The 27,521-nt window shown below is 44.0% G+C and overlaps 1 protein-coding gene across 1 annotated transcript; it reads right to left on the minus strand.

Annotated features, from left to right (window-relative positions):
* Window positions 1–74: 74 nt before the first annotated feature.
* Window positions 75–27,521, minus strand: LOC146199565 (cytochrome P450 2M1-like). Its single transcript, XM_084595077.1, has 10 exons — window positions 27,391–27,521; window positions 24,678–24,891; window positions 23,756–23,935; window positions 19,847–19,940; window positions 18,922–19,077; window positions 12,061–12,269; window positions 11,777–11,902; window positions 5,595–5,699; window positions 3,197–3,328; window positions 75–1,367 (listed from the first exon to the last, which is right to left on the minus strand). The coding sequence occupies exons 2-10, from the start codon at window positions 24,838–24,840 to the stop codon at window positions 1,015–1,017; spliced, it is 1,518 nt and encodes a 505-aa protein (XP_084451203.1). The 5' UTR covers window positions 24,841–24,891; window positions 27,391–27,521; the 3' UTR covers window positions 75–1,014.

Consider the following 27,521-nt stretch of genomic DNA (forward strand, 5'->3'; position numbering starts at 1 on the left):
TTTGGAATTAATGATTTATTGCAGTTTCTCAAAACACTATCAATCACATCAAAGACAAAATAAAGGAACTAAAATGCAGTGTTCAGCGGCAAAACTTTATTGCAGAGCAAAATTCTACAAGCACCAGCCTTGGAGCGCGGTGCTGCAATTTAGTCGGGAAACGCAATGAGACAACATCATTGTAGCTTATGTTCACCTTTAAAAAAGTCCATCAGAGTGGCACGCTACATTGTGTGGAATCGATGGTGCAACACGAGTGTAAGTCAATATACAAACCAAGCAACGAGACAGGTCCGCTAATTTTGAGAACGACCTTCGCAGTTAAAGCCATTAAAATTTAGCACCTTCGAGCACCACACGCTCCCTTTGGAGGGCGGCATCTTTGCCGTCCAACATATGTGTTTCTGTGAACTGAGAAACGAGCAAATCGCAGGTCACAGAAGCGACGTGTATGGATGCCACGGAAAAGCCCTTGATATACACATGTGCTTTAAATCCGGCAAGTGTTTCCCAATTATATATTTTCAACAAATCTGGAAAACCGTGCTTAACGTATTTAACGAGTAAAGGAGGTGCTTTCTGGCGTAGAATAGCTTCTATGAAAACCAGAATTTTGAAATCAGTGAACTTTCACGAGCTATATCAAGCATGCGCACTCTAAACTATACTATCGCTAGGAGGAAACTTGCCTATCTCTTTTGCTTTTAACCCATGGCGCGGTAGGAAGAACTGTGAGACACGGCTTTATACGACCGAATAACGGCTGCTTCTTGCGCGACTGGCAGAGTCTTCGGCAACATAGCTTCGGATGTCGCTGTTTCGCGTCGGTCATGCATGTTGTGTCTCGTGGTTGTGGTGTAAACGTGCAGCTTGGTTCAGCTGCGCGTTGATTATGTGAGTGGGTTTTCCTTGCCGCATCTCGTAAAACAAAATAAGAAAAAATGCCCCTATGGAGCCCGAGGTTCCATGCCGTTTTTTCATGGGGAAACCTTAAAATCCAAGTTTTTCTTGCTCTTAACCTCTCTTTGTGAGAACTATGTTTTGTTGAGCGGGAAGTAAGAACAGGCTTGCCCCGGAGCCGCTCAAGTTCACGTTCGAAGGACTTTGCAGAGCGCTACAGCTGAGCCGTTGCAAGAGTCGCACGAGGATGTAGAACATGTCGATGTGTGCGAGCTTCTCTCCGGGACACGTCCGTGGTCCCATACCGAAGGTAAGCAGCGGAGACACGTCTTGGCGAAGCTTTCCATTGGCCGGGTCCAAGAAACGCTCGGGCCGAAATTCTTCGGGTTCCTGCCAGAGCTTGGCGTCGTGGTTGACGCCATAAATGTTGTACATTATTCCAGTGTCTTTGGGTATCTCCAGATTACCTGCACATCATGTACACGTGTGATCAGATGAGTGAAATCGGTCTACTGATGTGACAACTGCATACGTTGGGAGGTCCTTTCGCACACACAAAAAATGAACGGTCACAATGAGCAAGGCTTCCCCTTGGCTACAGATGGAAGAGGCTCAACGTTTCTTGTTATGTTCATAACCCTGATCATATATAGGCGGGTATGTCCTTCATCTCAAACGTAGTAGCTCAAGCAAGGTTGAAACAGAATAACTCCCTGAATAAATTTTGTATGCCATATATATCGTGCGCAAGGGTTCGCAGTGCTTCTCTATTGATTCCTTTTCGACTAAAAGGCCAATATAGGCTCAGTACGCTGTGATTCTCCAAGACCGTAGAGGCCGTATTCATGTCTTATCTCCAAGTTTTCTGTATGTGATCTGATAGTTGGCCGGAAGCAGAGAAAACCGCCTAAAACTAAACAAATATTTTCATTTTCTCTCCTACAGCAGAATAAATGGGTGGGGAGATTCTACATACAAATATTGATATATTTAATGCATTATCTTCCTACGCACAGCACAATCTGACTTAAAAATGGCTTATTCTGACGGCCATTAAATATAAAATGGATGTGTTGAGCATGGCATGAAACATTCAAGATTCAATGTGTTGCATCCTGCGTGCTGAAACAAAAAACGTTTTAATGGAATATGTTAGATGTTGTCTCGTGAACAGAAATTTGGACGAGGAATCGCAGTGAAAATGATATTCACCAGTTGCAGTCTTCTTCAGAAAATTACTTCAATGGGCACTTTAATACGACTTGTCTCAAGCCTGGCGTGCATGGAATCTGTGTCCGGAAAGTCTGCACGGCACGCTAATGAGTGTACAAGATGTGTGCACAGAATATACGGAAGGCGTGTACGGAACGTATGCGCAGCATGTGTCCACAGTGGCTGTCTAGCTTATGCCGAGTACAATAAGCACGTGTTTTATGTTTGGATAATTTGTCTTGGATAATGGCAGTCGACTAATTATAGGACTTAATCACCATTGTTATATGATCGAAATGGACATTTAAACTACATAATTACATCATATTACGTATTTATAAATTTTCCTTATCATTAATTATCTAATTGTCCTACAAACTAACTTTTCGCTAGTTTCGTCATATATTGTTAGCTAGCTTATGCGTAGTACAACGGCACTATGCCAACTGCAGCCCTTAGTTAATGACTATTATAAGTTCATTGAACTTTAGGCAACGTAAGTGATATGTCGTTGAAAGGTATCAACTAGCAAAATCGAAAATTATAAGCTAAGCCATGTAAAACTATGCAATACGAAGACGCTTGCCTAAGTCGGTTCAAAAAATATTGATCACAAGCAAAACAGTAGCATTCGATGCCTATGGATTACTACAACGTATGTAAACGAGTTCCTCCGGCTATTTTTTGCTTTCAGCACGTGTCCGTCTTCCCATGTGTCCTTCTTTTTCCGCATTTCAGTTCTTGCTGCAGCGTGTTTCATTCAGCTTCAAAACTCATAAAACGCATAAGCCTTATTACGCTTCCATTGGGAGGGCGAAAACTGTCCGGTCCAACAAAGGGGCGCGATAAATGCCAGAACGTCTAATATTTTTTAAGTCTGGGAGAAAAATTCTTCGTCTGGAAGAAAAATCAATGAATAGATGATCGTGACAACATTTCTTAGCTCTAGTCGCTGGCCACCTGGCTGCTCTCATGCAGCCGAAGCGCAGCGTCTTTTCTTCTTATCTTACTGGCAGCTGTACACCATTGTCGGCAACCTCATTGCCTTTGTTTCTGTAATAGAAACCGCGTAAAGAGAGCTCACCAACTTTAGTCTTCGTCGATGTGTTATGAGGCAGGCCCAGTGGAGCGATAGGGTAGAATCGAAGCGTCTCCAGTAGGCAGGCAACCGTGAAGGGAAGCTTCTCTCTGTCTGCGTACGTAGGCGGAGTGTTCCCTGGAAAAGAAAGCAGAAACAGCCAATACACTTTGGGCCAAAAGAACAGCGATGAAAAAGAAGTGACAAATTCACGTCAAAAACACATTTACTAAGACCATACTCTAAAAAGAAAAAGAAAACATGATACTGGACGGTGATCCAAACGAATAGTTGCGGACCGAACAAAAAGTGAAATAAGTGTGCCTTCGAAACGAACTTACAGTCACAATTAGGATTTTCGCACAATGTTTTGGTTCGCAGTACAAAAGAAAAAAAAAAAAAAGATTGCTCTTCTTTCAATTTTCTAGGCTATGTTTCAGTTTGGCCGATAAAAAAACAGACGTTATTTTTCTTATGTGAAAACTGCTAGTAAGAAATTTTTTCCTCTATTCGTAGAGGTCATTTTCTAGGTAGCAGCCCCTTTCTTTGTTCTTTGTTTTTTTTTTTGGTTCCCTCTTTTGTTGGCCAGAGGATAAATACGCAGATTTTTGTAACCCCATATTAGTACACTAGGGACCAGGTCGAGTACTGTGGTGTGTAAGATTCTTGTGCATCGATCGCTGCCATACGGGTTTGGCGTAGCCCGCCATTAATCTCTAGAAGTCGGCTTTTGAAGTTAAAGATTACACTGCATGTAATAATAAAAAAGCTTTTAACCTAGCAAATAGTACTAAAACGTTTTTAACCTATAATTTTAAGATCCTGATTGTAATTTTATATCTGTATCTTGCTGATAGTTACAGCCAGATGAGCTTATGAAACTTAGAAAACGCGACTACCTATCGGCGTTGCGGAATAATAAATGTTCTCCATTTTGCGCAATTATCAAAGGTGTCTTCATTCGCGCCCCAGCTGCTGCGCCCACTAGTTTAGTCTACCGCGCCTGAGCAACGTGAAAGCCTCTGTGCTTTTCTTGCTGCTGTGCTCCTCGTTACTCAAGCCCAATTTTACAAAGGACAGTGAGTGTCGCAGGACTATTTGTGCCACTGCATTCCGATATATATATATATATATATATATATATATATATATATATATATATATATATATATATATATATATATATATATATATATATATATATATATATATATATATTTGGTTTGGTTTGTGGGGTTTAATGTCCCAAAGCGACTCAGGCTATGAGAGACGCCGTAGTGGAGGACTCCGGAAATTTCGACCACCTGGGGTTCTTTAACGTGCACTGACATCGCACAGCACACGGGCGCCTTGCTTTTCGCCTCCAATGAAAAGCTGCCACCGAGGCCGGGATTCGATCCCGCGTCCTTGGGAACAGTAGTCTAGCGCCGTAACCACTGTATATATATATATATATATATATATATATATATATATATATATATATATATATATATATATATATATATATATATATATATATTGTGAGCCTTCCACGGATCTTCTTTCATTTGTACATACCATAATCTTCTTCTTTCTTTTGTACATACCATCGTCATCGTCCCGCGGCACCGGCTCCAGCACGCGCCTGGGTTCTCCGGCAAGACAAGGTACGCCGTGTCAGCGTTTTAATCTGATGGATTAAAACGCTGACACGGCGTACCTTGTCTTGCCGTCACGACTTTGGCGTCTCGACCTGGCCTTCTTTCACAATATATATATATATATATATATATATATATATATATATATATATACCGTGATGAAATGTTTCTGTTTCGTACTGAGACGAGAATATGCTCCTTTTGCTAGGTCCAAGAAACTGCTGCGGTCATTGCGAATGTCCCAATGCGAATATCTCGTTTCAACCAGAAGCCTATTTGTACTAACTATAATGCAAACTGTGAGAAAAGCGTCAACTTTCTTAATGTACAACGTATTATCCCGTTTCCTCACGAACGCCAGCACTTGCATCGCAACGCTGCAAACGTGACCTATATACTACAGTTAGTATGTTTCTGTTTGCACTTTCTTTTTTCTGATATTCTTAATCGGATGAAGAAAAAGCGCCAGATTTTCACGCTGTAAATCATTGCAAAATTTAAACAAATGCCGTCTTGCGAGATTGGGTAAAAGGTATGCACTGTATGGAAGCTGCAACGAATAAATCTCTTGGGGGACGGTATACAGGGGAATAAGACGTCCGCTCAAACGTGTCCTATAGCTGCTTTTCTTTTCTTGTATGAAATATAGCACATTTCAAGACTATTTTTGATTCGCAACATATAGGGAAACATGCCAACGTGGTGAAATGAATTGAAATAAACACCGGTTGATTGAAATCACCGTCGTTGGCTTCTCTTACCTATGCTCTCTTCAATTTCTTTCTGAATCCTCTCTTGAATCTTCGGTTCCTTCGCCATCCGTACAAAAAGCCACTGAAGTTCCCCTGCTGATGTGTCTGTGGCAGCTAGAACGATCGATGACCGAAAATAAATTAAGCTGCTAACACAGTGCTCAGTTTTGTAATAAAGTTAGCGCATTTTATGTCCTCGCACACTTAACTAAAACTATAAATGTATTCCTCAGAGCAGAATTTTGTAAGCAAAACTGGTCTTTAACCCTCCTTGTTTCATTTACAACGTATTTTCGCCCTTCCTCATCGTGCTTTACTGCGGACTTCTGAAATATTGTTTTATTTTTGCGTTTGTAGTGTTTGGCTGCAGTATATAGTGCCTTATGCAAAGATGGTAATGCTGTCGGGAACACATTCGTATGATTGGCGTTTTGGTAAAGAGAGCACTGCACTTGCCACTTCTGCAATGAATTTTTATATGGTGTAATATGGTGCGGTACGGTACAGCACTGTATGATATGGTATGATATAGTATGGGGGGGGGGGGGGGGGGGGGGTATGGTATGGTATAGTATGGAGGGGGTATGGTATCGTATCGCATGGTATGGTATATGGTACGGTAATTATGGTACGATATGGTAAATATGGTACATATTATTGAATGTCCGAAAGTTACACAGTCTTTGAAGGACGCCGTAGTGGAGGGCTTCTGAAATTCATGCACTGTGGAGGGGACTCGCGTGCCCCTTGTTTTGCCTCCATTGAAAAATGGTTATTGTTACCTGGTTCTAAACCAAGTACCCAAGTATTTGGAGTTAGCAGTCGAATTTCCCTAGCCATGAACCAACGCGACGGGATGCAGTTAGCTTGTGTGAGGTGTTTCCGGGGTAATGTTTCACCTTATCGGCTTCACATGCAATATATGTTGCATAGAGTCGAGAAACAGAACTGCAAACATTGTTGTCGAAACGCAGCGCATAGGGCCACGATCAGCCTGAAAAGTAGTATATCGCCAAAAGCAACAGCGCAAGAATCCAGATGAGAGAAAAGTTTGTCGGTCTTCGCGAAGTCGCAGCATATTACGCATATTTCGAGAGCAGGTAAAAGTATCGACATACTAATAATAGCTGCCATGCATTGCAATAGAAATAACGTTCGGGGTTTCTGTGCTTATTTTTTTTTTTTTTTGCTCATTTCGCTCACGAGAAGCAAGTTCATTGTGCATGTATCTAAATGATGTGTGACAGCAAGGAAAAAAATACTTCCTTGCGAGCTGCAAAAAAGGACACAATGTTTTGTCCATATCGCATAGCACAGTGCCCAATATTTCTATTGATGTGACAGAGCCCTTCTTAAGGTGACCGTTCGCCATAAAACGTACCGTTTTTACCAAAAGTAACCGAGAATTCCCTACAGCCAGCGGAGCAAGGGGCGCTACGGTCGTGGTCGCTCGCCGCAGCTCTCCGGCAGCGAACGTAAGCTGGCTGACGTAAGCATATGTTTGGCACATTATAGCCACAATCACTTATCCGCAATAAAATATCATGTAACCAACTAACTAACTAATTAACTAACTAGCTAACTAAATAACCACATACCGAGCTAACTAATTTACTAACTTAGTAACTAAGTAAATAAATTACTATTAGTTGTTCCCTCGCTCTCCTTCGTGGGATAAAGAGTAAGCGCGTAATAGTGCGCAGCTTCTGACTTGGTTGTGCTGCAGCGGAAGCGCTCTCTGCATAAACATAACTCGCTGAGCGCTCCTTTTTGGTTGGCGCTGTCAAGTTGGACTCTGCATTAGAATACCTTGTGCGTTTAATATCAGCATGCAGCTCCTATAGCTTTTCGCTGCTCTTTTGGAATACCGGCAAAGAGAGAGGCGTGGAACTGATCTGCAAACTTTGAAGCATTGTATCCTGCGGTTTCAAGACTACCTTAGCCACGACCGCCTTGGTTGCGTCGCTTGGTTATGCCGGAGGAGAGAAACATTGAGTCGTTTCCCTGCTGCGGCGTATTGTAGTTCTCGCCATTTAGTAACCCATGCGCAACGCTATTCGCATTGCTAATCTTCTTGCATTAACCTGTACCATCCATATTTACAATGCCTTTAACAATATCACTCTGACGCCTCGAATATACCTCACTTAATTTCACATATACGTGTGGCCATTCCTTTATGGAAACTTTTTGGAAACAAACACTGATCTGTTTTCAAGATAAACACAAAACCGGACAAGCTACATGGGGAACTCGAACTAGTATTGTGTTACTGGCTATTACCGAGCCACTTGATTGATGGTCCAGTTGCCGCTGGTAGAATGGCACCATCAGATCGTTTAAATTAACTATGGGTGTAACCTTGAAGTGCCGTACAAAGTACGTGCTGCATTCCCTGACCACAACGTGGTTAGAGCTCAACGGGAGGTTCAATGCAAATAGAAAAATAGTCATCATCATCATCATCATCAGCCTGATTATACCCACTGCAGGGCGAAGGCCTCTTCCATATTTCTCCACTTAACCCGGTTCTGTGCTAGCTGCATCCACTTGACCACTGCTAACGTCTTCACCTCATCCGCCCACCTAACTTTCTGCCGCCCCCTGCTACGTCTTCCTTCCCTTGGAATCCAGTTTGTTACCCTAAGCGACCATCGGCTATCCTCTCTTCTCACTACATGTCCTGCCCATGTCCATTTCTTCTTCTTAATTTCTACTAGAATGTCGGTAACTTGAGTTATTTCTCTGACCCACCCTGCACGCTTTCTATCTCTTAATGTTACCCCTACCATTTTTCGTTCCATAGCCCTCTGGGTTGTCCTCAACTTAAGTAGAACTCTCTTGGTTAGCCTCCACGTTAGGCAGGAGACAAGGCAGTAGGTGACTATGGCATTGGTTCTAGGAATAGCAGGGGGGAGTTACTAGTTGAGTTTGCAGAGCGCAATAACTTACGAATCATGAATACCTTTTTCAGCAAACGGAAGAACCGGAAATGGACATGGAAAAGTCCTAACGGAGAGACTAAAAATGAAATCGACTTCATAATGTGTTCAACCCCCGCCATTATGCAAGATCTAGAGGTAATCGGGAAAGTGCTATGCAGTGACCACAGGATGGTGAGGTCCCGAATTAGCCTAAATCTGAAGAAGGAACGCAACAGATTAGTAAGAAAGAAACCCATCAACGAATTAGCGGAGAGGGGGAGGGCAGAAGAGTTCAGGATCTCGCTAAAGAATAGGTTTTCAGCTCTGACTGAGGATGGCGACATTACCCTAGAGGCAAGGAACAATAATTTCAGAGATATCATTACTCAGTGCGCGTTAGAAGTAGGCGGTAGGATAGTTAGAGAGGATACCGGCAAGCTGTCTAAGGAGACGAAAGATTTGATAAAGAAACGCCAGAGTATGAAAGCTTCCAATCCAACAGACCAGATCGAATTGGCCGAGATACTAAAGCTAATCAATAAGCGCAAGGTGGCCGATATAAGGAAGTATAACATGGAGAAAATTGAGCATGCTGTAAAGAACGGGGGAAGCCTTAAAGCGGTAAAGAAGAAATTGGGCATAGGCAAAAACCAGATGTATGCGATAAGGGACAAAGCGGGCAACGTCATCACTAATATGGAAAAGATAGTCAAAGTAGCCGAAGAGTTCTATACAGATCTCTACAGTAGCCAAAGTAGTCACGCCCGTAATGAGATTGGTGGTAGGGAAAAACAGTCAGACGTTCAACCAGTGACGAAGGACGAGGTCAAGAAAGCACTAGAAACTATGAAAAGGGGGAAATCAGCTGGAGAGGATCAGATAACTACAGATTTGCTGAAGGACGGGGGGGATATCGTGCTAGAAAAACTGGCCACCTTGTATACGCAGTGCCTGGTGTCATCGACGGTACCGGAACCATGGAAGAATGCAAACATTATCCTCATTCACAAGAAAGGGGACTATAAGGACCTTAAAAATTACAGACCAATCAGCTTACTGTCTGTTACGTATAAGGTATTTACTAAGGTAATCGCTAATAGAATCAGGACAACCTTAGACTGCAATCAAGCTAAATATCAAGCAGGGTTTCGGAAACGGTACTCTACTATCGATCATATCCATACCATCAATCAGGTGATAGAAAAATGCTCGGAATATAACCAGCCCTTATACATAGCATTCATTGATTACGAAAAAGCATTCGACTCAGTTGAGACCTCGGCGGTGATGCAGGCATTGCGAAATCAGGGGGTAGACGAGCCGTACGTGAAAGTGCTGGAAGATATATATAGTGGCTGCACAGCAACCATAGTTCTGCATAAAGAAAGTAACAAAATTTTCATAAAGAAAGGTGTTAGGCAAGGAGACACAATCTCCCCAGTACTATTCATAGCTTGTTTAGAGGAAGTATTCAGAGACTTGGAATGGGAGCAGTTAGGGATAAGTTTAGATGGAGAATACCTCAGTAATCTGCGATTTGCTGATGACATTGCCTTGCTAAGCAACTCGGGGGATGAACTGCAAATAATGATTGATGACCTAGACAGGAAAAGTAGAAAGGTAGGCTTGAAAATCAATATGCAGAAGACTAAGGTAATGTTCAACAGCCTCGGGAAGGAACAGCAGTTTACATTATGTAGCGAAATACTGGAAGTAGTAGGCGAATATGTCTGCTTAGGACAGGTAGTAACCGCAGATCCGGACCACGAAAAGGAAATAACAAGAAGAATACGATTGGGATGGAGCGCATTTGGCAAGCACTCGCAGATTATGACTAGCAGCTTACCGGTATCGCTCAAGAGGAAAGTATACAACAGTTGCATCTTGCCTGTACTCACCTATGGGGCTGAAACATGGAAGCTAACCAAGAAAAATAGTATCTTCTTGCATACTTGGCGATCTATGTTCAGGAACATGAAAAAATATTTTCGAGGCAGTTACTTTTTACTCAACTTACCCGCATCCGGTTTGGCGGTGCAATCGTTACCCACTTTATCCATATTTAGCCACATTTACCAGGACAACCCAGAGGGCTATGGAACGAAAAATGGTAGGGGTAACATTAAGAGATAGGAAGGGTGTAGAGTGGGTCAGAGAAATAACTCAAGTTACCGACATTCTAGTGGAAATTAAGAAGAAGATATGGGCATGGGCAGGACATGTAGTGCGAAGAGAGGATAGCCGATGGTCGCTTAGGGTATCAAACTGGATTCTAAGGGAAAGAAGACGTAGCAGGGGGTGGCAGAAAGTTAGGTGGGCGGATGAGATGAAGACGTTAGCATGGATCAAGTGGATGCAGCTAGCACAGAACCGGGTTAATTGGAGAAATATGAGAGAGGCCTTCGCCCTGCAGTGGGTATAGTCAGGATGATGACGATGATGATGATGACCCACTTTACCAAGACATTACCCACATTTGTGTGCTAGTAAGCGGCTGCAAATGCCGCATTAGTGAATTTGACTCGACTGCTTATGTTGCAATGGCTGCAATTGAAACAGCGGGAAATATATTCTCTTGTTTTTCTCTCTCCTCGAGGTCAAGGAAGCATCACAGCCGAAGACTATGAATCATGTAATACAACGTCGCTTTTGGGAGAACCGTACCCCATCTTACTTTGCTAACACTCCAAATAGAACAGCACGTTTGTTCCAACTCTTGCATCTACGGGACCTGCGTACTGACATTAACCGCGCAAGGTGTTCTGCAAAGAGCGTATGCTTCAGAGCGCGAGTAAAAAATGAGCCTTGAGCGAGTTTTGCGGCAAGCAGCTCCCTCTCTCAGTAGCACAGTGCTCCGAAGCCCCGAAATCAGAACCCACATACTACCCGTTCGCATTTCTTCATTCTAAGAAAGATAGTGAGGAAGCAGGCTTACGTAAGTCACTGCACACCACGTGCTTCACAGTCGCCGCCGGAGTCCGGCGGCCACCGACGGCGTCAACCGCGCCGCCGGTCGGACCCGAGCCTGCTCGACCGGGCCGGCGGGGCTCCTCAGTTACTTTTGGCAAAGACGGTACAGAAAGGTGCTTAGAGTGGAGGATGGGCGAACGGTAGCAAGATGCTATTCAAAGGGTACATTTTAAATCATTTTTAGCACGTTGTGAACCTAACCAAAAATATGCGGTCCATCAATTAGGTCTGCTGTCTACGTTTAATGGCAGTCAAAAGCTCTACAGCACTGCTAAGCAGGACCAGCGTTATGCGTACCTCCAAATATGTTCAAAATGACCTGGACCATATTGCCTTTGGTCAGGTACTCCGCGTCGCCTTTTTCTTCACGGATTGCTTCCTCACGAGCTGCAAGCATTGCGTGGGTGAAGTTTCCCGTCTTTCCTGCAGGAACAAGGTACATCAGGATCAAAATTACGGACAACTGCAAAGCTCAACCAAGCCTTCAATTTCGCTTTTTGCATGCCATTCTTGTTGGTTTGCGCATTAGAGCACGCACCGTATTAACCTCACGGAGTACTCACGAGCAAGCGCTTACATACCTGGGACATAAGTGGCTTCGGCCTTTGTGTATAGCCTGTCCACAATTTCCCACATCTCCCGAAACATGGCTTCAATCTTCTTTTCGCGGCCACGGTAGAGAAGACCCAGCCAGGGCGCAATGTCGCTTGGCAGGCCGTCAGGGGACACCTCGTAGAACTCCTGGTCAATCTCTTCAAGACGCCTGATTTCCTTGCTTTCCTCCTCAATCCTGCATAACAAATCACCAGTATTAAAAAGCGCTCGTTCCTTATGCAGAGCCAGATGACTGCTGCAGCTTGAATATTGCTATCAAAGCTTATTCGTTGAAAACCGATGAACCTTCCTCTTTAAGTTTGCTGAGTACAATATAGACTACTTTTTCGTCCCCAGCAACGGGCATCTTCCTGTGCCTGACCTCTCCTTCTTTGTTCTCGTCAGAAATAATCTTTCCTTTCCTATCTTTCTTAATTTCTAACAGCAGACGGTGTTTTATACCGCATGAAGTGTGGCAGCTTAGTACAGCCTATTAGTTTATGTGTGTAATAATAGGTTGAAGAGAAGCTACAAATTTCCTAAACTCCCCTTGACAACAGCTCAGCTTAGTAAGGCACTTACGCCGAGGAACACGAACTTGGAGAAGAAACTGGTCTGGTGGGCAAAACGCGGTCTGAATTTTTTATCCAAGGTGCCAAGTATGCAACCAACTGCTTTCTTTTGTCTGACATTAGAAGTCAGGTTCACAGAAATAACTCAAAAATAAACTTAACGGAATGAATCCTCTAGTGCACAGGAGGAATGCACATTTATTCACGTGAAAAAAAAAAGAAAACAGCGCGAAAGACGCGTTCGCAAGGAGAAGTACACAATACTTAATAATAATAATTGGTTCACTGGAAGGGAAAGGCGCGGTAACCTTCTCACTCGTTTTCTGTGGACACCTGAACCGCGCCGTGAGGAAAGGGAGGAAGGTGGGGGTTAAAGTAAAAAGAGAGAAAGAGGAGCCTTAGTGGAGGGCTACGGAGTAATTTCGACCACCTGGGGATCTTTACCGTGCGCTGACATCGCACAGCACACGGACGCCTCTTCGTTTCGCCTCCATCGAAACGCAGCCGCCGAGGTCGGGTTCGAACCCGGGAATTCCGGACAGTAGTCGGGCGCCTTACCACTATGCCACCCCGGAGGGGCTACACAATACTTCTTGTGAACGCATCCTTGCCGCTCGGCTTTTTACGTACCTTGAACCGATTGGCCCAACAAGCTATGCCTTTTCAATACATTTATTTATCTATTTAAATTTATTTTTCCTACCCTCGAGCGTCTAGGTATTATACAGGGCAGTGGGGTTACATAAATCATAACAAAAAGCGGCAGTTTTAAAAAACAAACGCAATAAAATACAAAATATCTGACTAGTGAACTAGAACACAATACAAACTTTGGTTTGGTTTGTGGGGTTTAACGTCCCAAAGCGGCTCAGGCTATGAGAGACGCCATAGTGGAGGACTATGGAATTTCGACCACCTGGGGTTCTTTAACGTTCACTGGCATCGCACAGCACACGGGCGCCTTGCTTTTCGCCTCCATCGAAAAGCGGCCGCCGAGGGCGGGTTTCGATACTGCCTCCTTGGGAACACTAGTCGATTGCCGTAACCACTGCGCCACCTTTTTTTTTTTTTTTTTTATTGCCGGCTGTCATACACATAACCAAGGTTGACACACAAATTGAACTGAACACTCCAGCTCGTGATGTTCACATAAATATGACACAGGTAAAAAAGCCGTTGACCCTATTGGGGTTGACGTTGTCGAGTTAAAATTCTTTCAACTCTACCAATGGTTCAACTTTCACCACCCATGCTGGGACTGTACTCATCGCTTTGTGCATTTCAACAAAGGTGTACATACACTCGCGAAAGTAGAGCCTTGCAGGGCGAGCTTCAGGGTCAACGTGGAAGCCCGCCATTCGGGACCGCCAAAGACTGTGTAATCCTAGCAACATTACGGTGTCTAGGGGTACATCATCTTCATTATCTGTCGGCAGGAACTTGATTCCGTGTGGATCTAAAGGTAATTCTTTTTTAAGTGTTCTTTGTAATATGTCCCAAAAATAAACCCCCTCCCAGCAGTGCAGAAAAACATGGTCTATTGTATCTGGTTGTTTACATATTAGGCATTGCGAACACCAAGGCAGATAAAAACCCTTGTCTTCGAAAAATGTTTTCACCGATAACGTACCTGTATGTAGCTTAAAGAAAAACGTCTTTACCCCCGGAGAAACTGGCATTCTTTTCACGCGTTTTAATACATCTTGACCTAGACTCTCGCTGTACAAGGCTCTGTAGATAGGAAGAGGAAAAAGGTTGTTACAAATATCATTGTACAGTTTCTTCTTTTTGTCTGTACTCAAGTATTCTACCGAATAACGAGCAGTTAAAATTCGGACACTGCTTACTATTTCTTGAAAAAACTTGGAAATTCGCCCTGGAATACTTCTCGTAGAGACAAATAAATTGGGCACTGCCCGCACGAGCCTTACTTGGCACGCAGTACGTAAGAAAGGGTCTGAGACGTCACGGAGGAAAATAAAACGATTAACCAGTTGGCGTACGAATAGATGAGCAAGCCCAAGTCCACCTTCTCGAACCCGGCGAAACAAGTTATCTCGGCTACACCTTTCCCATTTGGATGCCCAAATAAAAACTGAAAAAAAAACTCGATGAAGCTTTTGTACATTTAACCTGGAACAATGGAAGTACCTGCATGACATACCACAACTTTGCCACAAAAAACAGATTGCACACAGTGGCTCGTACGAAGATAGATAGCGGCGCCCCTTTCCACTTGTCGACCTTCTCGCTTATTTCTTGAGCTTGGGCACGCCAGAATGTCTTCATTGCATTCCAAAGGTACGCCCAAATACTTCACCGGTGTTGTGACCCAGGTTACGTTGGCAAAAACATTGGGTGTCGATGACCACTCCCCATGCCAGAACCCTAAGCACTTTCCCCAGTTTACTGGGCTTCCTGAGATCGCACTGAATTCTTTCACTATCTCAACAGCCTTGAGTACACTTTCTTTGTCCAAGCATAAAACTGCTACGTCATCTGCGTACGCCAAGAGTTGTACCCCGCCAGGGTGGCGCAGTGGTGGGAGCAGTGGGAACCACTGCGCCACCCTGGCGGGGTACAACACAAACATTATTAAAGCTGTTGGAAGCAGAATGCAATGCGTAGAAAATATTTTAGCAATAAACAAGGACACCATAAAAACATTATCAAAACGTTTCACAAAAAAGGAAGGAAAAAAGAAGAAACGAGACACTTGTAAAGAAAACTAAATGAAATCACGAAACGAAAATGCAGACAGAAATTTCTGCCGAAAAAGATCGAAATTGGTTATTGACATAATATCTGCGGCAAGGTGGTTCCAGTCATTTGATGTACATGGTGATCCACTTCTAGCTATATCACTGTCACTGCTTTCAAAGCAGCATTGCGTCGGATGCAGGCGCTTATCAAAGCAAAGCGGTATATGCATGTGGGACGCTGAGGTGATGCTTCGCATGGCCTGCCACCTAGCTTTATGGAATGGCCGGGTCGGACGCAATGATGCTTTGAAAGCAGTGACCGTTTTATAGCTAGAAGTGGATCACCCTGTACGTTGCACGTACGAATAATCACGTTTCGAAATTAGTTGGGCGTGTGAATACTTTGACGGTGCCATATAATAGAAAGCGAAAATATTACCCAAAAGGGTTGATCACCGAACTACGCTAAATACAAACAATTTAGCTTAAAAGATGCCAAATACGCTGCATTGGAACTGCAGTAAAACGATGTAGGCTTGTATTTTCATTGCTGCGCAATTCAGTAACGTACACCGGTAACATCGGGAAATTCACCTATTAGAGCTGAGTAATATAAGATTGCTTTTTCTCGTGTCTTTTTTTCTTCGATTTCGACTGGCTAAGAAAGTCTTTGACATCACAGACAATGTATGTGACGTGAGACAAAGTCTTACTTAGCGGTATTCGCTGGTCGTGCTCCAGATGACGACGAAGTGCGATAGACTGCCTAAAAACGACGACGCGTGGAGTGGACAGATCTGAGCTGCCATCAACGCTAGTTGTGCGGACTGCTATAGCTTGTAGATCTGCCCGGTAACAATATAAAAACTGCGATGGATTAGTTGTTCTTTTGTGATTACATATCTCGAGCAGAATGGCAAACAACTTGCTGCGAATCCAAGCGAAGAAGTACGTGACCATACTGTTTGTGCATACATCACATTTTCTATATTGTACTCAGACGTTGAAGCCGTCATTTTCCGTTAAAACGACACACCGAGAGAACGAAAATCCGTACTATATATATAGTACGGGATTTTCGTTATTCTCCACTTTTCTGAATAGTACACTTGCCTGTCCAGGCTTAGTGAGGCGAGTGTTTTAGGAGAAAGCACACACAAATGAATTTAATGTCCCTACTTCTTTGAAGGCTTCTTGCAGCTGAAGAAAAAGAAATAGTGCGCTTAGAATATTTGGATTTGAGCTAGCTAGCTGTATCATGAACTTGCCCATTAAGGGCTTATGACGAGCTGAGCTCGTCACAAGCGATCGGCACTTTTTTTCTTATGACGAGCTGAGGTCATCATAGCTTTTCCGCAATGTTTCAAGGGGCTTTTGGCGAGCCCAGCTCTTAAAACGGTATCGTTTTAAGAGCTTTACCACATAAACCATATATGGCTGCACAGGTCCCATCGTTGTCGTTTTTCTTCAATGCGATTTGGAACACTAGATGGCGGAATTCATGCATCTCGTTTCCCGTGTTTTCTAAAACATGGCGTCATGCGTGGGTGTATCTGGTGCGGGAGATTATTCTGTGTCGGATGATAGCGCAAGTGATGACGATGCCGTTTTTTGTTCTTCAAGAGAGGAGGATAGTGATGACAGTTTTACCTGTGTGCTACCTGAAGCGAGACTGCAATGGAAAAACATCTGCAAGGAAACAAGGGTCTGGTGCAGGTGGTGCAAGAAGGCCCTATGCGCAGTGCCATGCTTCTAACGCTACCACACGGATAGTGGTCTCATCTAGTTTCAATGCATCTAGAACCAATGATGCATCGTTTGCACGGCAATTATAAGCCACTTCGTACTATCTGTACTTTCAAGAATTTATTTTTTTTATTTCTCTATGCTCCTCAAAGGTATGGAGTATTGCACAAGGGGGCAGGTAATGCCTAATAAAATATAATTATCTGCCAGAAAATGTTTTGGTGATTTTTTTTGTGTTTCAAACACGTAATGAAGCATTTTACGTCCTAAACAAATTTGGCAATTTGGGAACATACATTTTTTTTTTATTTATTTGGCCCCTAAGTGGTTAACAGTGAGAGAATGCCGGTTTAGAAAAACACAAACTTGGACAGAAACTGAGGGGCAAAATTGGAGGAATACTTAAGTTTCATCTTTGAGGGTATGACGAGGCAATGGTATAAGAGCTCCTTCCTGAACCTCTTTGCTCCGCTTTCATTCACTTTACTGAGCGCTTACTCAATAACATTCGTTCGTGCCTTTCTTATTCCACACACACACACACACACGCACACGCACACACACACACACACGCACACACACACACACACACACACACATACACACACACACACACACACACACACACACACACACACACACACACACACACACACACACACACACACACACACACACACACACACACACACACACACACACACACACACACACACACACACACACACACACACACACACACACACCACACACACACACACACACACACACACACACACACACACACACACACACACACACACACACACACACATTACTATACACTATTTAGCTTTATGAGAAACACGTCTCGTGGTAGAAATTGCCTGCTTTAAGTAATCGAGCAGGACGAAGTGCTTGCGTGGCCTGGAAGTGTCGTGTCCTATTCTGGATCAAAGCGTAGAAAATTGGGTTCTCCCCTTACCCACCCATAGGCGAAGCACGAGTTGGCAGGGCTGTCTGTTCGCAAGGTCACACAACCCGAAGAGCAGTCAGGGCACGGCACGCCAACTACCTGGCATAGCCCCGGCCGTGAGATTTCGCTCCCGACATCGAGAGCGCCAAGAGTGCCAGCGCAAGCCTATCAGGAGGATGGGGCCTTTAACGCTATGTGGCTAATATTAGAAATTGATTGATAGCGATGGGGCACCGTGCGCTCATCAAAATGAGATGACACTAACATCATAAACGGAATGTTTATAACTAAAAATGGACAAAAAAGCAGGTGTTCCCCTTACCAGGTTATTTACCCGGTAGAATATGTGCATCGGCCCACAGTTCAGGGCGCGGATCCCATACGTTACCTTACTGCGCTTTTCCTGCACAACTATGGAAGCCGTCTGTTGAGGCCGATTGCGTCGCGCGTTTGACCCGACCGATGAAAATACAATACATTTTGTTGTTTTATGAGATAAATGGCAGGTTTTCTGCCGAATAAGCATCAGCATAGGCGGAAAGGTACGCAAGTTTGATTTTTACACTGCTAAATGTCATTGCGTGCGCTTGTAAGCATCCGTTTATTCAGGGTCAGCTTTTTTTTCACTCTTATACTCTGTATAATTATAAATTGGCATTCGATGTATTAGTTCTTTAAACAGCGTTCATAAAATATGCTCGAAGAGCTTCATGTACATGAAGGACCGGGATAATCTGTCAGCCTCCTCTTTGGCTCCTTAGTTATCGTTCTGGGTGCTAGTCATTCTATTTCGCGCACCTACTGTAGTCGTTAAGGGAGTTGAAAAAAAAAAAAAAAACAGGTAATAAATGAGAACAGCAATAGTGGTCCCACCTTGTTCCGTAGACTGACACTCCTATCAGGTTGTACAGAATGTAGAAAAACGGCTTTCGTGAATCGACGATTTGCGGTCCTTCTTGCAAGGAGTCAACGTAGGAGTCGACAACGTCTGTGCACAGCTTCTCAAGCGCCTCGCTGACAGCGTACTTCCTAAAATGCATTGAACAAGTGTTAATTAGCCATCACAAAGCTAAAGTACCGAAATGCAATCAACTGCGACTCTAGCGCCTCATATTATTCGGCAATATCGCGTAAAAAATCGCCCTGCCGCGAACCGTTGAAATCTTAATTTGTTGTTTTTCGACAGCCGCAGCATGCGGCCTTATCACTGTGTTTGAATTGCACGGAAAGTTTTTGTAATCTTTCTTTGTGCATGCTGATCGTCGTGAAAAGCGGCTTTATCATTTTTCTTGTCGTACAAGATGCGCCGAGATGGATCTAGAATTATGCCAAGCACTCGTGTCCGTATCTCCAATGTCCCAGGTTGTTCAGGCCATCTTTTGTGTCTTTAGATGCTTCTACGCAAACATTAAAATGAGCGCTGGTGTGTGCAACGGGCATTAGTAATTCGACAACCTTCGATCAAGATTAAGGCTATAGCCGCCACCGAGTTCATTATCTTTTTAGCGGGCGCAAGTCAGCCCAATAATGAGTTGCTTTCCCTGCTACTACGTCTTTCTGCTCTTTTGCACCCTGAAGATTGTGACCATCGCCTGGCAATATCATGAATGCAGTACTGAGTCCAGCGCGTTTAGAGCTGTATTGATGTAACGCTCGGACAGTGTGTAATTCAGTTAAATCGCATAATCGACTATAATGAACAAAATATGCTGCGCAGCTTTAATATAGGCTAGTATGGAGAGAGCAGGATGAACGTATAAAGAGTTTTTTTTTTTTTCATCAAGTGCTTCGTACTCACCTCACGGCAAGCAGAGCCACCTTACGAAGCGCCTTCCATCGGGGGTTGTAATCTTCAAAAAGAATATCATGGTGCCCCTGAGTCTGCAAGGCTCCTAGAAGTATAACAACGAAGGGTGACGAAAGTGCTGATCTTTGTTGCAATTCTTCATTCAGCCAAAGTATGCCTTGAATGTGTTCGTTCTGACAACTATTAAGCGGCCGCAAATTATGAGCTTCTGATAACAACTGAACCACTCGGGGAGAAGACAAAAACTGGTTACGACTCTACCCTCTCAAACCCACTATAGCCGCGCTAGCGGCTGCCTCTGTTGCGTTTTAGAAGAATTTTTAAAATTTCATTGTCAGATCGAATTTACTGCAGGCAGCAACAATTCATGACAGTAATGCAAATGAGCAACATTTCTCGTTTATTAGCTTTTAGAATCTTTATATTTGTGAGAAAAAGAAACCCTTCAGCAAGTTTCAACAAAGCCAGGAAATTCTGTAATTTTAAAAGTCTCACGGAACTTCGAGGAAAAATTGAAGTGAGGATTTTTTTACAACGGCTATTTTAGCGCTGTAGCTACGAAAAACCGAGGATCGTTGACAGATGCTCACGATGAGAGGGCTTCTTTTAAGCGCAAAGAACATGACTACTTCCATAAACGAAAGGTTTATAGCGCAACAAAAAGACACTCAGAAATAGGCACAAATAGACATACAGGACAGGCGCTGACTGCAACTTCTTTCCCGAAACACCACATACAAACGTCTTCTTCTTCAACATCCTAATTCTCCCAGAAATTCAGCAACATATGCATAGCAAATTTAGGTCTACCCTACCTAACAGCATTTAACAGTCGACCTTCACAACTATACAGCGAAAGAGATGATTCACTAATACATTTTGAACCAAGTATATTTATATACGAAGCTTCTAGCTGCTCACGAACAAGATTATCCATGCTCCTGCCAAAATTTCTCATTTCTTTGAAGTTCGGTTCACATTTTGTCTTGAAATCGCACAATTTGCAATGAACAGGTAGATGTAAATTCCGATTGTTTTTTAAAGAGCGCTTATGTTCTGCAGCCCTATCGTTGACACATCGCTCAGTTTGCCCGATGTATACCATTCCACAGAATAAGGGGATTTGGTAAATAACCCCTGTGGCGCATTTGACATAGGGCTTGACATGCTTTTTAGTGCAGCCATTTCTTCGACCGGGATCGCCCATGACTCGTCCGCACATGCTAGCCAACTTTTTGGGGGCGGAGAAGACCATCCTGACACCGTGTTTTTGGCGACCTTCTTTATATTATGTGCCACCTTATGTATATAAGGGGCAACAATAGGTCTGGATCCAATATTCCTGTTTTGGTGTCTTTTTTGCAAACGTTTGTGTCCCTTTATATTTTGCAACAGCGACTCGGCTACCTCTAGGTGTTCAGGATATCCCGCTGATAGAAACTTCGTTATCTGGTTATTGAAGCTCTGTTTCAACAGATGACAGCAAGATCTTTGTAAAGCACACTTTAACGCTTGCATCGGGATCGCTCGCTTAATAATCTTCTAGTGCACAGAATCATAAGGCAGTAAATCCTTACAAACTCTTGGCCGATAGCACCAGCATACACCTATTTGTGTTAACTTAAAAATAACGTCTAAAAACTGCAAACAGTCATGCAAAGGTACTTCCGACGAGAACTTTAAGCCCTCGCCGTAATTTGAAAAACATCTTCTATTTGTGCTCGGGTTTTCTTATAAAACCCATCGTTCTGTATTTTTATGTGGATGTGGCAGACCTTTACTATCCCTCATCAAGAACTTTTTGTGTCTGTGAAAGAATGCATTGAACTGAATGGCATCATACCGTTCCAGTATAATCAGCATATGAACGTTGACATTTTAACGCGGCAGCGTTAAGGAGCTCGTGTCGCAGAAAAGCCGGTGTTGTCGGCGGCGTTGGCCGTGAGCCATAAATCCCAGCATGCACTTCATAAATAAACATGCACTTCATAAATAAAAAGCAACTTCCAAGATGGGCTGGGTGGGAATCGAACCAGGGTCTCCGGAGTGTGAGACGGAGACGCTACCACTCAGCCACGAGTTTTTTTTTTCTTTATTTCCTGGCATCGAACTCAGCCACGAGTTCGATGCCTGAAAGCGGTGCAAAAGCGCTTCTAGTGAATGCGGTGTTGCCTTAGAAACGTGCCGTAGAACGTTATATTGCGGTGTATATCGGTAATTATGAGCATGTTACTTACAGAAGTCGCAGTTATATGAGTAGCGAAGTACGTTTCCGCTACATTTCTTCTGCGCTCTTCGCACATGCAGAGCCATCTTGCGGCAAACACAGAACCCCTCCTCGCAATGTGCAGCGCTGCCCCGACACGTGGCGCGCCACTCGCCCCTGACGTTTCGCCGTGCACTCTCACGGGTTGTAGAATCAAGCGTCTTTCCTTTCTTTAGACCACTATCTTCGCTCACCCGCTTCTCCCCTTCGGGCCGCGCGGGTACCGGTGCGAGGATGTCCCAATGCCCTTGCGTTTAATAAGTTTTTTCGACGAGGTGAAATAACGCTATCGCGTTCCACTCTTGAAGGCGAAGCTTAAGCGTCCTCCAAATTTTTCATGACCCTATTGGAATTTTATCTGATTTTTACGTTTATAGGTTTTAACGACCGATTGTATTTACAGTGCTAGGGTATCTGTATTGGTTCATGTGTTGTTTCCGTGTTATGTAGCATTTTTCTTGCGTGTATTGACAGGTCCTTGTTTTGTAACCTTTGACTCTGGTTGGCAAGATTTTTAGATATGTTGACGACTTTTAAGTCATTTTGAAAAACCAACACCAGCACCAAATGCTGGTGCTGGCGCATACGATAAACATGACCCAAGAAGTGAGCTGCATAAAATGTGTCATTACCTCGGTAGAAACACGCCCTTTAATGCCGGAGTTTAGTGCCTATTGCACTCAGTGCTAACCTGCGATGGCCTCCGTTCGCATTATGCATTAAACATTTCTCTACTACAGTCTATCACAGGTCTTGCGAAGCAACCCCCGCCCTCCCGCTCTCCCCCCCCCCATTTGAACCTCACCATTTAGCGACCAAGTCTCTGTATTTGCTGCAAAACACTCTGCTTGCTCCACTCACATTGCTTTAACTATAGTGTACTAGTACACTGTACTTTAACCGATATCGGGCTCTCCGTGGCTTCAGCAGCCATCCTGCTCTTTTTTCCAGGGCGCTTGATGAACGCTGTCCTGTACAGACCATGTTCCGCGAGGTCTGCTCAAAGACGGTCGGGGTTTTAGGTGGATCCAGAAAAGGAAACGCTATCTTTATTTTATTTAAAGTATTGTTTTTTTTTGTTTTTTTTTTGCCACGGTTTCAAGCTCGGAACAAATTTATCTTTCCAGAAGTTCGGCACTAAGCACTGACATCTTTAATGTTTCAACAGCACTGTTATGACCACGTCAGATGCGACTTGCTGTGAACCTAGGCAGGCTGCATCTGCTGTTCATTGCAGCATCTGTGCTTTTTCGCGGCACGGAGAATGAAGCGGTGCCTAACTATTCTGGCTACCTAACTCTAAGCATCGGTTCTTGTGCCTTAGGACACGCGACTCGCAGAGGCATGATGATCGTACTTCTTCCTCGATTCAAACGGCTGGTTAATATCTCTTTCTCTCTTCATAGCACGCAGCTTATGTTAGATAAACGATTAAGTCTGAAACTCAATCATTGTTGGAGGAATAATAAAGACAGGCACATTGTAGCTTAAACATTAACAGCTACTTACGCACTATTTCCGGCTAATTTAACATTTATGTGCTTATTTCTTCACATTCCACGTAGTCGCAACCATTTCGGATTTATTGTGAACATCGTGTATATGCGTGAAACAGCTCTCGTGTGCATACTTACCCATCTTTGTTGGGAAGCGACCGGCGAACTCGTGCCGCCGATCCAAAAAAGCCTCGCGGATTACTGCGTAGCTATTAAGAACCACCATGGGCTTGTGGGACATCCACAGGGTGAAGACGTCGCCGTACACCTTTGACCACTCATTTGCCTGGCATGGTAAGTTCTTCACTTTGCGCAGTGCTGTAATGGGTAAAGGAACTTGTAAACAGAAGATTCACTAAGTGTTTCTTATTTCATCCAAGCTTAAAACTGGCGCTCTAAAGGTAGCAGTTATTAAGATAGGCGAAGTCTTTATTATTAACGTTGTAGACAAAGTAATGATGACGGCTTACTATGCCGGGATTTCCGCAATTGTGTTGATATTGCGAAAGAAAAATAAATAAACCGAGGAGAATCGATGAAAACTTCTAAATTGTTTGACCTCTTCTAGAATACAGACTAGCTGCATCGTGTCTTATGTACAGCTGACAATGTTTTCACAATAAACGATACCAGTATTGCCTTCTGGTTACCTCTAAGTGCAGTAAATCTTGACGGCTATATTTGAAACTCTTCACACCACAATAGTTTCTTGCAAACCATGTTTTTGGGCAGGGGCAGTAAAGCAGAATATAAGTATTGCTACAGCGGAGAGACAAAATCGCGTCCTTGTCGGCCGGGGTGTTTTCGAGCCTCATGTGGGCCTGAATGTACACTTAAGGTACATCGCCTCGCGGCCTTGACTGAGGCTAACCCTACAAAGGACGCCTGAAGAAGAAATACATGCAAAGGCCCGAAGAGAAGTTATAAATACTAGAGGAATCAACAGGTAAAGAGGAGCTTTTGTGGGTTTGAGGTTAAGGCAAAGATGGTGCAATTGAAGATGAGTGAAAGACGTAAGGAAAGCGGAAGGTTGCTTTCAAAACTCTCGTTCAAAACTTACCGAGCAGATTCCCCACCACCGGGAGTGGGAAGGGGCCCTTGGGGTACTTTGATACCCTGTGGTAGAAGTGGCCCACGAGGTATGAGATGGCGAAAACCACTGCAGTGGTGATCAATCGCCAGTCCGAGAGGGATGCGATGAGCCACTCTAGAAGGACACTCATGGCTCTGTCAATCTGTTGAACGCAGAGGGTGCTAACGACTCTCTAAAGTGCCTGAAAGGAAAACGACAACATTACGTATCAGGCGTACAGCACGTTACTCAGTTGTTTTGTTGCAATCGATGACGACAGCCGCCGGTCGTTTGTGTTCTTCAGTAATGCCTGTCATTTTGTATTTCGGCCTTTTGTGCGTCAGTTGCGGTTTCGAGAAAGGGCTGTGAATGTGCTCTTGCAAAAGGAACAGGCGCGCTTTCACTAGCCCGCCTTTATAGACTAACGCTAGAAAAGCACCATTGCCTTGGTGAAATAGAGCCACTCATTAAAAGCAATAGTTATCTTCATTGAGCTCATAAATGTCCTGATTCGGCTGGGTACTGCATACATATGACCGCATCACTTCGTCTATTAGGCGCCTGCCTCTCCAGATTCAGTCGATCTGCTCCCTACACTACACTGCGCTATTTCGTTATATTTCTTAGAATTCTGAAGTCACACAATAGTACTTTCCAGCTCCATCGTGGCGTTCTCATTTTATTCATGCAGTGAAAACGTGATAAAAAGTGTCGTTGCTTGGATTGCTGTCGCATTTCCCAAATTGTGAGGAGGTTTGTGGTCGTCAAACGTAGACGATGTCGTCTCCCCCCCCCCCCCCCCCCCCCCCCCCCCGGCTCTAGAGAAGTAAAGCGTCCCACTTGCCCTTCCAGATCGCAAACTCGATAGTGTTTAGGATCATCTGTAACGTACGTACACTTTGCAAATTCTTTAACAGTACAGCGGCACCAGGCTCACGAAAAGAGGAAATCGGGAGAGGGAACGAGGAATTAGGCGTAATCATGCTGCCTGAGTGAGTGTTGTCTCCTGTGCTGTTCTGTTCGGTCAGAAGCAACCCTTTGAATTACGTTTCATGTCGCAGTTCTGTGAGCGGTTCTTCTATCTGCTCTGTGCTTGTGGTCTTGATTGGTGCAGACTTGTAACATTCAAAGTACTACACACTCCCCTGTTCCATTTGCGGGTACTGTGTCGAGGAGGTTTCTTTTGGAAGTAGTCAATGTGCCGGTATTGAAGTGTCCTCGACAATAATTTGTTCTGAAAGTGACGAAAGCACATAATTATTGCTTATGTCAAGTTGTTTATGGCAATTATGTGTTCGTCATTACAGATGTTATCCGCACTACATGAAGCGGAACAACAAGCAGTATCATCGTCGTTTGGCTCAGATGCATACCAGCCGATTGTGTCAGGGGAAGCTTCGCACTAATCGCAACATGCTAGTAGACGAGGCTCAGTGTGTCAGCAAGAATTGTGGGCATACCGTCACCTTCACTTGCTTTGTCATCTCCTGCGTCTTCCGTTGGGAAGTCGTCGGTCGCGCGGTACTGTTAAAAAATTGGCCGGGTGTACGTGTTCGGCATATCATCAAGGAAGAAAATTGAGCAAGTTTGTGTACATTCATCTTGAGAAAACAAAGGCGCTACAAGAATGAACCCAAGGGGAGACACAGCGCTATCCATGCATGCCCATGTCGGGGCATTTATTACGTCGGTAGCTTTGCTGTAATCGCCGCACTTCGTCACGCATATAATACTGAAACACTTTTTGCCTCATAGCAGCGAAAGATGTCGTGCCTTTGAAACCGCGTCTTCCCGTCTTTCCTTTTCTTTAACCCAAGCTCATCTTACGACTTCACCCTACTGCACTTTTGGAGACATTGGAGCACACGGGAGACGGGCACTCACTCACACCGTTGAGCTCGCTGAATATCTGACATACAGATGAGATGGAAAGGTAAGGCTGATTACTCCTTACGCCAGCACACGCGTTGCACGCCATATCTTTAGCCTGCTTCGACAATCATCGGTTATAAAGTCTTATTCTGATCTTTATTGGCTATATATGAGGTATGGCTTCGGAAGTGTACGGCGGACAACGAAGAGAGGGCGCCATCTTCTTTCGGAGTAGTGGGTTCCTCGACGCCCCGATATGGACGAGAACTCAGAAAACCCGGATAAGAAAGAGAAAAAAAAATGCTTCTTAGTCACGTTAAAACGCTTTAATAATTGCAGTTATGCTAAAAATGTGGTCAAAATAAGAAGCTTTGTGATTTCCGTTTGTTTTAGGACGCAGATAATAATATTAACATGGGACTATACTCAGCTGCGCAGGGAGATATTGCGTTTCGGCCCCGTAGCTTTCACAGCGCTGACAAGAAAAGTTGCGGAGTATAGTTCAGTTTATCGCTCCAAGTGGCATTACTTAAACTACCCACTCACGAAATATTGTACTGCTGTGCCAGTGGACCTGTATTGTTATGTAGACATGCACATCACTAAGGTCAAGGACATTCCTTCGAGCTTAATAGCAGGCATTTTCACATGGTATTGAACTGAATGAATAGCCGTCGATGCCCTCATCCCGCTATGGTTATTCTAATATTAGGCAGGCGACAGCACATTCGTGCATTTACTGAGGGCGATTTTCAAGTTTAGAAGGGCAGGACATATAATACAGTGAACAGTTGAATGCACAAGGCTAATAGTGATCGCCACCACTCACCTTAGCGAAGCACGTGCGTCCTACAAAATGGCAGAAGTGAACTCTGACGTACAAATAAATACCACTCTGTTGTTTGAAGGCTTAAGCTGCTCCTAAAACTCCGGACCGCAGGACCTTCGCCTCGGCGCTTG

The sequence above is a fragment of the Amblyomma maculatum genome, chromosome 2, assembly GCF_055883805.1.
Source record: "Amblyomma maculatum isolate TAMU_Amacu chromosome 2, ASM5588380v1, whole genome shotgun sequence".
NCBI classification, from domain to species: Eukaryota; Metazoa; Arthropoda; class Arachnida; order Ixodida; family Ixodidae; genus Amblyomma; species Amblyomma maculatum.

Excerpts from the sequence above, each read along its gene's own strand:
- LOC146199565 (XM_084595077.1), bottom strand. The coding sequence starts at position 24,840 with ATGAGTGTCCTTCTAGAGTGGCTCATCGCATCCCTCTCGGACTGGCGA. Across the intron at positions 11,903-12,060 it reads CGAAGCCACTTATGTCCCAG|GAAAGACGGGAAACTTCACC; the intron begins GTATGTAAGCGC and ends TTGTTCCTGCAG. Across the intron at positions 1,368-3,196 it reads ATCGACGAAGACTAAAGTTG|GTAATCTGGAGATACCCAAA; the intron begins GTGAGCTCTCTT and ends CATGATGTGCAG.